General features: G+C 36.3%; 1 protein-coding gene across 5 annotated transcripts in view; it reads left to right on the top strand.

Annotated features, from left to right (window-relative positions):
* Positions 1–12,172, top strand: part of RYR2 (ryanodine receptor 2) — a 789,753-nt gene that overhangs the window by 626,894 nt on the left and 150,687 nt on the right. For all 5 annotated transcript variants that reach the window (XM_054448216.2, XM_054448137.2, XM_054448051.2 and 2 more), the window contains exons 59-62: positions 4,290–4,413; positions 4,924–5,039; positions 8,270–8,334; positions 10,668–10,789. In XM_054448216.2, the coding sequence (XP_054304191.1) occupies positions 4,290–4,413; positions 4,924–5,039; positions 8,270–8,334; positions 10,668–10,789 (427 nt within the window). The remainder of the gene's footprint in view (positions 1–4,289; positions 4,414–4,923; positions 5,040–8,269; positions 8,335–10,667; positions 10,790–12,172) is intronic.

Here is a 12,172-nt window from a genome sequence, read left to right as displayed (position 1 = left end):
CCTCTTTCGTCTAGTCCAGCTATGTTACTCTCTCTTACATGCTTCTGCTTGCACTTTTCCTGTTTTTTTATTCAAATACTAAATGAACTAATGTTCTCTTAGTTATTTCTCGTCTTTAAAAATTTATTTGCATAAATATTTTCTTCAATTTAATGTATGCTACACTGATGATATCTTTCAACATTATTTATTTGCCATTAGTCTATACACACATTGTTTATAATGTAGTGTGTGTGTGTGTGTGTGTGTGTGTGTGTGAGCATATGCACTGTCTTTAATGACTTCCTATATGGTTTTCTTTCCCCCAATAGGAATATATTATTTTCGAGCTCAGGGCCACAACATTTATCGCTTTTGTAATCCTTATTGTATAGTTATAGGTGCCAATAAATCTTCTACTTTTTATTTATTTGACTAGGTAAAAATGTAGAGGGGGAGAAGATTTTGAAGTGGGGATATTTCGTGGTGAAAGGTAAAGCTGTGATATGAAAGGATGGTACCTGGAACCAAGCACTAGGAAACAGAGTAACACAAATTAGGAATGGTCACAGAGAGGAAAAGAGAAGATTCCACATTTTTAATTGCCTATTTCAAAACGCTGCTCAAGGATAATATGCCTGTATTCTAAAACCACCCCATAAATGTTTGTTAAATGAATGATTAATTCATTGTTTGGCTCATGGATGCATGGATGAATGGATGGATGGCAAATGAGTCATAGAGTTTTGTTTCGTGAAATTCTTGACAGGGCATTGCCCACATAACTGGTAAACAAAATCACTGCTTATTACATGAAAAAATATCTGTTCCTTTTTTTAAACTATGTTTCAGTCACTGTGGTAGAGTTAAATTAAAAATAATAAGCAGCTATCTTATTACAAGTTGATTATCCCTTATCCAAATTGTTTGGAACCAAAACTGTTTGAAAGTTGAGATTTTTTTCAGATTTTTAAAAATATTTGCATATACTTACTGGTTCAGCATCCCAATTCTCAAATCCAAAATCTTAAATGCTCCAATAAGTGTTTCCTTTGAGCATCATGTAGACATTCAAAAAGTTTCTGATTTTGGAACATTTGGATTTCAGATTTTTAGATTAGACCTACTCAACCTATATGTTTTTCTAAATAAGCACGATAGAAAATCATCATTATTTAAATTTCTGAGTCAGATCGATATTTTCTTTAAGTCATACCACTCGTAAATGGCACATCCATACTTCTGCATACAACTTGTACTGGCTCAAATTTATATTCTGTAGTTGGGAAACTAACCTAGTTGCAGCAGACTAAGTGGTGAGGTAGGGGAAATTAGTCCTCTTTAATTTCCTCGCAGTCTTTAATTCTCTTACTGCACGTGTGGATCTCATTTTAAAAGAGGAACTAGTTTAGAACCAAAATGGCAGACCAGTGGGAAAGGTGTTGAAATATACAGTCTGGATCCTGGCTTTTAGGTTATTGAGATTAGCAAACCAGAGAAATGAGTCTTGGGCATAGAAGATAGGTTACAGACTGTGGCCAGTTTCAGAGCAGAAACGACATGTGTCTTTTTTTCAAAGTTGTTTTCTCACTCAGAGACATTAAGAGTGGGGAGGATCCTTATAGCCAACAGTCGTGGGCAGTTGCATCCTGCCAGCTCTACTCCCACTGCCGATAAGAGGTAGGTGGGAGGAATCCATCACCACCCAATGTCTTGGTGCCTGGGTGTGTGTGTGTGTGTGTGTGTGTGTGAGAGAGAGAGAGAGAGAGAGAGAAATAGAAATGAGAAGTCAGAAACACTAAAATAATCAGGGCCAAAGCTGCACAGTTTTGTTTTCACCCGTTCTCTTCTCTTTTATCATCCCTGCATCTGTGCAGAGAAGACGAATCTGCTTTAGGAAAATCAGGAGAAAAACGCCTCTTTTGCTTGCCTTAGTCATCTGATCCTCAGTGCTCTTTTGGAATCTAGAAAAGTCTGAGGGAAAATCAGATGCCATAAGGAGTTAATAGAAATAAAGGAGTGTAGATCCAAAAAGTATGATTAGTGCTCCCAAATCAGTAAAAAATGTTATTTTCCCACTACCACTTCAAGTATTTTGTACCATGGTCATCTGCTGTTAAGCCACAGACAGCCCACTGGTGTCAAGCATTTTTTTAACCTTTAGTATGAATGGGTTCATGAGTCCGTGCTGGTATGTTTGGTAATATCCTCATAATTACCGCTCATTCATTTACCTCTCCATGTAGCTGATTTCCTTCAGCACAACATGTCTACACCCATATCATAAATGGGAACGTTGAGGGTGGAGGAGCAATGTAAGTGTCCGTGGTCACACTGCTAGTTAGAGGCACAGTGCTAGTTCAGTCACCTGGCAGGCTTTCAGATCCCTTCGCCATCTAGTTCAATGAAGGTCGAATGGGGTGAAAAGAATTTCAGAGTTAGTGGGTACTTTGCATTCTTAGGATTTTTAAATTATAGACCTCTTTAAAGCATCTTTCTCTTTCTCTCCCCAGTTCCCCCACAATAACTTATTGGTATGTGGCCCCAAAATCACTGATTACAAATTAAGTTGCCAAATTAATAGCATTCTCTAGGACTAAATGCAGTGATGGAGTTCAAACCAGGTGATGGTTGATTAAATTAGGGTGATGGAATTCGATGCTTGATTTTAAAAAGATTTTTGCTTTTATTTTTAATTGGTGCATAATTGTCTATATGAGGTACAGTGGATATTTGCATACATGTATACAATGTGTAATGATCAAATCAGGGTAATTAGCCTATCCATCACCTCAAACATTTATATTTCTTTGTGTTGGGAGCGTTCAAAAACTGCTCTTGTAGCTATTTGAAAATATATAATAAATTGTTGTTAATTATAGTATCCTTACAAAGTGTCCTGTTTAATTATATCTTTGATTAGGACAAAAGTCAAATTTGGTTTCTACTAAACTTAGTAACATATTCTATACCCTCTGCTGTTCACAAGTGTTTGTTATTATTGTCTTCTGACAACTGTTTGTGCTTGATATTATTAATATACTGTGAAGTACCTGAATTCCTTACTATGGTTAGTATTTGTTAGCTTGGTAGTTCTTGACCACCACCTTGCATGTATGAGAGCACAGTGTCACCTAATGGTATTAAAGTTCAGTGGGCGATTGCATGTCTGTAGATGGCACTCTCAGTCAAAGCCAGCACTAGGGAAGCAGACATTTCCTCCTTTGCTTGCTTATTTATTGTGTAGGGCTAATCCAACATTTGTGATTGTTGCAGTAGCTCCTGGCTAAACTATATTGGAAACTGATTTCATAGGGTTATGTTGTTACAATTCGAACAATATTTATTCTCAATTATTCTTCCTGGAATTCCCTTAGCAGTTGTATTTCAGGGTAGTTCAGCCTCCCACACAATATATATTACCATACATGTTTTACGAATGTTAAATGTGAGGTATACCATGCTATTCAGTTTGCTGCTGTTTTAATAGCGTTCTTTGTATCAGATCTTTACATCTGAAATAAACAGTTTAATTTTTTATAATTTTTGCAAAATTTTAACCAACATTTTTACATAGTTTATAATTTTAGAAAGGTTTTTCTCCTTATTAGTTTTTTAAAATTTACATATTTTCTAGAATTTTTAAATCTGGAAGAAAGACAACTTTTAGTAAGTATTATCAGGATAAGTATACTAGAAATCTAGACTCTTGCTAAAATGTACTTGCCCACATGGTTTAAAGTCAAGTATTAGACACTTAAGAGTGATCCACTTTTAATGTAGCACATCTACATATGGTTTTGTATATTTATAAATAATGTGACTGTGAAGTACTCTCTGATCTGAGAGATATAATAAAAATTCCATATTTAAGACTTTTTCTCTTCTCTCTGTGGGGCAGCAAATGCAGCATAATCCCTGAAACATGCTTTATAACTTTTCTAAATCCAGCTAAGTATGATTTAGCATTTATTTCCACTCTCCACATTCAGAATGGCTTTGAACAGAGAAGAGAATACAGCTGCTTCCTCTCATTGGCTAGTGCAGATATTATTGTCACTTAGTATTACAAATGCATGCATGTTCATGTTTTAACTGCCTCTTAGAAGGCATATGCACAGTCTTTCTTTGAGTAGTTTTTCTGAATTAATTGAAACATTAAAGGCAGTAGAGGCAGAAGAGTCTTATATGCTGTATGTATTATTACAGGATAGGAAAAGTTTTATAGTGTGGTCCAATTATTTATCTGTGTCTCATCTCAGATTCTTTTCAAATTACTATGCCGTGTTCTTGTCCTGACATACTCTTAGGAGGAGGAAACCATCCTCTGCTGGTGCCCTATGATACACTGACAGCCAAAGAGAAAGCCAAGGATAGAGAAAAAGCACAGGACATCCTCAAGTTCTTGCAGATCAATGGATATGCTGTGTCCAGGTAAAAGTACGCATACCCTAAGTACACACTCTTTTCATAAGAGTGAATATTTAAATATCTCCATCATATTTAAAGCTGAAAATGAATTCAATGATCTGTTTACACTTTTGAGGTACTGTTTAATATGTTTAAAATACACACATCAGAAACATTAACACCCCTAGCTGTGTACCACATAACTGAGTTCCTTTTGCTACGTATATTAAATCACCATCCATCATTTAGGCAAAATCCCCATGCAAAAAATCACACTCTGTCTTTGTAAATGCAACACTTCGTTGCATAGTAAGAGAGTTATTCACTGAAGCTTTATATCATATGCAAAATATTCTTTATAGGTTAAATCTTACTTTTTCTTTGAGCTACAATAACATTAGATAAACTTCAAAATTTATATATATATAAACATATATGTATATATATACACATATATATATACACACACACACAATTTTACCTTCTAAGAGGCTTTGTACAAATTGCTTTCCATTTTCATTTTTGCTGTTCCAGAGGATTTAAGGACCTGGAACTGGACACGCCTTCTATTGAGAAACGATTTGCCTATAGTTTCCTCCAACAACTCATTCGCTATGTGGATGAAGCCCATCAATATATCCTGGAGTTTGGTAGGTACCATAGTCCCATTGCTAGTAGCCCAGTGTTTGTTGTTTTTAATGTTTACAACATCAGGATATAGAACAACACAGGCTGCTGAGCTATTTGTGATGGTATAAACCCATCTATTCATCCTACTACTAAGTAGAGTTCAACAGTCAATGGATGGACAAGTTCTTGGGGAGTGGGTAAAGTCTGTGAACTTTTAAAAATCTAACATATAAGTTATTCTCCTTATAATGTTTATTAGCATTTATTTTTTTTCATTTTGAAAGATACATTGGAAGGACATCAGAATTTTAAGGTAGAGTTAAATCTTGCCTGTGAAATCAATTGCTCTACTCATAAGAAAAACTTCCAAAACTATGGATTTTCAAAATTTCTAAACACTGTAGAGGCCTTGAGTTTAGCCTTTGCAGGGAAACACGTTAATACTACAGTAACTGCAGTAGAGGATACTTTATTATTGCTCTTAGGGTACAATGAAAGACCTCTTCCCTGGCTGGCCCAGTGCTGTCTCAAAATTTTTAAAACCTCATTCTTTAAGTCTTAGACTCAGCACAGATGATGAAAGCAGCTTCCGGTCACTTCTGTTATTTTGTGGTCCTCCCACATTGTTGAAATAAAACTCGACTTGTTAATTGCTTACCTTAATGTCAGAGCACCTTCCAGCCACTGCGTAGTAATACGATGTAAGGAATTCCAGTTTGTTCCCTTTTGAAAATAGTGTGCGTTTCTGGTGGTTATTCATTTATTTTTCATTTTTGTTCTCGAGGTTTTCTCTTTGTTTTTAACACTCACTCCTTTTGTCGTTCAACACCTTTCCTCTGAGACCATTCATCTTGGATCCCTTAGCTGCTGTTTGTCTTAGGATGTAAATCTAGTTTCTGCCATAGCATCAGATTAAAGTTTGTAGAAATTAGAGCTCTGGTATTGTCTTCTTTCTGGCCTCTTGTATCCTAAATGTGATTAAAGATTTTCCAATTGAGCATCATTCTCATAAACAATTGACTTCTCTTTCAACCTGCCTCTACAGTTCAAATACTATATTATTGCTCTCTTCGAGCCCTTCTTTTTCTTAAAAGCTTACACTACAAGCTAATTTATAATCTGTAATCTCTCTGTGACTCATATAACTAACAATTTTTAAAAATATGATTCCTGACTTATCCTGATACGTAGCCAAATTAATCTGAATTAATGAAATTTAACCGAAGAACAAAAATGAGGTAGGGGTGAATTATTGAAGCTTTTACACACAAAGCTAAATATTGCAATTTCTGATCCACATTTGAAAGAATCCAATATGGGTAGCAACTCCAATATCCAGTCTTGTTTTTGGAGAAACAAGGGACAGGAGAGAAAAAAAGAGTCATCATTTGGAGAAAGAAACAAGAAAGTTATTTGTTTTTTACCTTCACATTGGAGAACACAAACACCAATTTGAAGGGAAGAAATGTGTTTAGGTATTATTCACACTTTATTCAAATTTCTGAATAAACCACCTACTACAGTTTTCATGTATGGGGGTGGTGAGAATCTTGCTCCAGGGTACATCCACCCACTGGACACATTTCATTCTATCCACAGGGTAGAGGGTCTTATAAACAGAGCACAGGAGAGAAAGTAGGCTACAATGACAGAGCCCAACCAAATAACCTTTTTCACAATTCCTGTTGTATGTACCGTTTTCAGATGGCTTGGCCAGGGCAAATTAGGTACAAGAACTCTGTTAGAGGAGCAGATAGAGCTGTGATTGTCAATACCGTGTTTATTTTAATTTCCATCTTTCATTGTTATGGCAAGTGAAACTGCTATATTGCCTTCTGCCTTTATCCTTCACTTTGGTGATTTTGCAGCACATCTCTAACGTAGCCATTCCTAGACCTAAGTTAATTGTAGTAGTAAAAATCTGCATATGCCTTTTTCTAATTTTTGTATGATACCATAGATTGTATTCTCTCCACATCTTTTTCACATTTTGCACATAAGCATTTTTTTTAACTGTAGTAAAAGACACTTCCTATTTAATTCATTGAAATATGAGCAGATTTGGCTGTGTACAAAATTTTATCTTGACATAACTTTATATGAGAAAGTCTCTTATATGAATCCAGCCATTTTGCATAATGTGCTTAAGAGAGATTCAAATGCCAAAGTGCCATGCAAATGAAATTTGCAAGTGTTAAAAAACCATAATTTTCTTTTACTTGTTCATGGGGAGAGCATTCTAATACTGCAAAATAATTGCCTAAGTTTCTTACAAACTATATTGTATTTTTGTCTAAAATTTGATAAACTATTCTGTCAAGTTATTATTATTATTATTATTATTTGCAAAATAACTTCTTCAAGCAAAAGTCAGCTTGGCTCTTAAATATCTGGAAGCTCTGCTTATAAATTTGACTAAAACCTGATATCCAATTCTGAATTCTTTAGCTCTCCAATATGTTCTGCATGCCATCGTTGTTATTATAGTTCATTATTACCTCGTCTATTAATATATGCATGAACCTTTTCCATATGCATGAAGGAGGTAAGAAAGGCCACCTTCTAAGCTAAATGAATTAGGTTAATCAATTCTTGACCTTGGATCATTTTCTAAACCATGGGGAAAACTTGGGTGTTTTTGCTTCACTTATGAAAATTACCTTTTGACATAGTTCAAAATTTCTTTATTCTTTAACGGAATGCTAATTTGCCAGCCTAATATTAAAATTGCTGTCCTCCTCCTCATCCCAGATCCTGACTTCCTGCAGTTTTTTAGTTTGTATCTTAAATTGAGAAGCTTTAACTTTCGGTCACACCAAGAGGCAATCTTTATTATTAGAGGCCAGGGTTAATATCTAATCGATTATGTTTATTCAATTTACGCTCACTGTCCTTTTCCCCAGTGAGCTTCTTTTCTTAAAGGCTGCTGAAAATGTGAGATTTTTACTTTATTCTATTCCATTTTCCCCTCTCCATGTCAATAAGATCTCAAAGCTACACAAATGTGTTTGTGTTTCTAACCACAACTCTGGGCTGTCCTCAATAGCTTTTTAAATTTAGATTTGGGTATTAAAAATCCTTTTATTTTTAATGACACTGCCAAAGTTTGCCTTTATATTTTTGGTTGACTTTTTACATTCAGTTTAGCGGGATAATACGTTTAGCAATGCTTTCTAACCTTTGCATTATGGATGAATATCTTGCAATGTTTCCAGTGCAGCATTTACCTAAAAACTCTTCAAATCTACAGATGGTGGCAGCAGAGGCAAAGGAGAACATTTCCCTTATGAACAAGAAATCAAGTTCTTTGCAAAAGTACAGTATACAATCTATCTTGTTTTTGCTTCAATATGTTTGTTTACATCCCCTACTCATTAGATCGTTGCCCTTTTCAGAACATACTTGTCTACAAATGTGTATTTTACTGCACGTAAATATTCTGTGGCATGAAAATAACTGCATGAATCATCTTCCCAGCATTCTTGGTCAGACTTTAACTCTGCATTCCCTACCGCATTCCTTCTTCAAATGACTTCATTCTATCTAAGGTTTAATTCAGTCTGCATTTTTTTTGTTTTATCGTATGATATGGAAAAAATCTATTAACATTTGGATATTGTTATGATTTAAAATTTCTAGTTGAGAATTTCCTTTATAAACAGGAAAGTCTGAGTTAATTCACAAATAGGTACATTATAAGAACATTTAGTTTAGAATATTGTGGGACCTTAGTCCTGCTCATTTTATGGAAGATCAGAGAGGATAAATTGTTTATATACAAAATATATCCCATTGCTATTATTTATTTTACTTCATAAGGATTTATCAGGAATTTGCTATGTTACTGGAAAATTCATCACTTTTTTCAGCCAAAAAGGGATGGACATGAAGAGTTGTAAAGTCTCCAAATGATTTAATGCATTTACTCAGTATTTACTGCGTGTCTAGTCTGGGTCAGGCATTAGGGTATGGCCCAGGGATCGCCATGAATATACAAATGCCCCTGGGTAAGCCTTCTTGTTTAGGACACCTTGCAGTGAGCCTGAAGACCTAGTTACTGCTGTCTGTTTCCTTTTAAAGTACGTGCATTCAGTGATTACAGATAATTTGCTGTAAATACGACTTTTGTGGACTTTAAAATAGCATGCTTTTTGATTGATGAATATTTGGCTTGTAGTATGTTTTCAAAATTGTGTTCTTTACTGTAAAACACATTTCTGTTGTCTTTTCTTCCCATTCAATACAGCACTCAGAGTCTGTTCCAATCATTTGAAGATCCAAAGTTGTCCTGGGGTGCACATAGTTAGCGATTCATCAATATATAGATCCATGTATATATCTCCAGTCTCTGTGAGATTGTAATCTTTCTTGACAGCCAATTATCAGAAGGCTGTATTCACAGCCTCTAATTATCCCTTTAAAATACATTCTTGTGTTGCCCGTATACTCAGCACCCCTAGTGCATCTGTTTACAGATGCTTAATGTAGCTTAATTTCTACTAAGTCTATAATTCATTCATTTACCATATTGAGTACCTACTATGTTCCAGTCACTAAATTCAAGCAATGTCCCAGTTGTCAAGGTAGAGCAATAAAAACTGGTGTAGTCCCCATTATATATAGCTGTGCTCTACCACATGGTAGGAAAAAGAAGTATATTTAGATAGACTTGAGTTTGAATACTGGTAGTGCCGATCTTGTTCTTGCTATGGGCCCGTCACACTCCTTAGCACTAGGGATTCAGTGAGAAACAGAAGAGACCAGTTAATAGTTCTGGAGGCCAGGAAAGGGCTATAATGGGAAACGAACCCAGAAATGTTTCTTGTTTTTGTGTAACTCATAGGCTCCTGGAAAGAGAGACTTTAATCCAAAGTCCCACGCATACGATGTAAAATTGCAAATGATGTTATCAGAGCTCAGAATGTGGGACTTTATCTAGTTGAGATCAGCAAAGACTTACCCAGCAAATTGCCACTGAGTTGAGATCTACAGGAGGACCAGAGTGAATAGGATATGGAGTACGGGAAGAGCACGCCAGACAGAGGGAATGGCGTGTACGAGGCCAGGTGATGTGAGTGGACAGAGTGAGGAGGAGGAATTGGCCCAAGGCCAGCAGGATGAAACATGCGTAGAAATGGAAAGTGCACTTTAAGAAAGGCCAGGTTAAAAGAACATTGTGTAGGCAACTAAGTAGCAATGTGACCTTCGGTAAGTCACACATTTCTGTGTCTCCATTTAATACCCATAATGCAGGGATGATGGCATCTACCCTACAGAGCAGTTGCTATTATCAGTTGCAATGTTCACACATAGTAGAGACTCAACATATGGTAGTTATGGATTATTTTGGGGTCTGTTGGGCACTGAACTATATTATATGAAAACATTGAGAATATTTCATTTTGAGAAAATAGTGAAAATAATTCCAAACTGTTGCAAGTTTGCTCTGTTCCCCATAATCACACCCTGCCGCTGTGGCTGGAGACGGTAGAGTGAGATGTAAGAGAGGCATACTATGACGTGCCTGGCATGGACATAAGGAGACCTGTTGCATGTGAACAGAACTCTGACTGCTCCAAAGCCTCAGCTCCCATTCATCCCCTGAAAGATTCCACTACGTAGATCTGTCTTCTTTTCCTTTCTTTCAGGTCGTTCTTCCTTTAATTGATCAGTATTTCAAAAACCATCGTTTATACTTCTTATCTGCAGCAAGCAGACCTCTCTGCTCTGGAGGACATGCTTCCAACAAAGAGAAAGAAATGGTGACTAGGTAAACAGCTATAAATATAAACACTGTTGTATGACTTAGGTGTATATGCAGTTGCAAAGAAAACCTGAGGACCTTGAAGTGGGGCTGTACGGAGAGTATCCGCCCATTTCCTTGGTCTATGTCTTCATTGGAAACAAACACTAGACAAAAACAGTTTCTACAAGTTAAGATATGTGTTCTAGATGTTGAGTTTCTTTATATTTTGCTGCTAAGTGTAGTGCTGGATAGAAGGATAAAATATCACTCATTTCACCATCTACACGTAGAGGCTGCACATGCATCACTATATTAGTATTTGTGATAAATGGTACTTTTGACATGAGTTTCTTTAATGTTTCCACAAATCTGATATTTTTGCCAGCCTTTATTGTTCAGAAAAAAAACCCCACATATACAAATTCAATTTAAGAATAATGACCAATGTTGGAAGAAAATGAAGTAAAGATACCTACAAAATTTCTGAAGGTTTCCCCTCTTAGCAATGCTTTCTCATTTCTGTTTAAACCAAAGAGTTCTTTATGGACTCAGTTGTGATTCTGCTGGGGATATCAGGTCCTTTTACTCAAACTTCTGCTAGAATTTAATATACATGAGAATCAATTACGGAGCAAGTTTACTTCTCTAATATTACATTGCCCAAAAGTCCATACCAAGCTTTTAGATTGTATCGGAACAAAATTTCTATAAAAGTGAATACACAGTATAAAGCAGAACACTGGAGAAAATACAGACTTTCTTTGGACTTGACGTCAATGCTATGCTGAAAGGCAGTACGGTCTCCACCTATTAGACAGAGTGAGATGAGATTGCATACAGCCTCCATGAGAGGGTGGAGAAGTGGAAAGATTCCTGCACTGCATAAGACTGGGGAATGCAGCTGGAGTGGAATTGTCAGTTCATCTCTTTCACTTATTGTCTATTTTACCAAGTAGCAAGTGGCCAGTCATGTGATATGGGATTGCAAAAGTATAAAACATGTCCTCAAACTTCTTCAAATGATAATTTTCCTATAAAATTGATTGTAGTTAAAATAACAGCAGGGATCCATCCCAGCGGCGTGCTTTGTTTCCACAAATTGCTGCCACATGGAGAGAGGCAATGCAGTTACTTTCCAAGCTGTGAATTTCCACCCCTTCCCAGTTGAGCGTGGCCTTCCTTCCCACCTTCACTGGGTGGGAGAGCAGCTCCTCCCTCATCATTTCATAAGCACCACATCCACTACTCTGAGCCAGTATCCCCCTGTGGATTGTGAGTGCACACAAGTAGCTAGAATATCCCAAGGCACCAAGTTACCCTTAAACACCATGAAATTGAGGACACGTTGAAGTCTCCTACTCCTCCCTGGGTCTGTTAGCCTTTCTTAATAGGAACTTTGTTCTCAGA

The sequence above is a fragment of the Pongo pygmaeus genome, chromosome 1 (assembly GCF_028885625.2).
Source record: "Pongo pygmaeus isolate AG05252 chromosome 1, NHGRI_mPonPyg2-v2.0_pri, whole genome shotgun sequence".
Lineage (NCBI taxonomy): Eukaryota > Metazoa > Chordata > Mammalia > Primates > Hominidae > Pongo > Pongo pygmaeus.
This window is presented reverse-complemented; position numbering and strand designations above follow the sequence as displayed.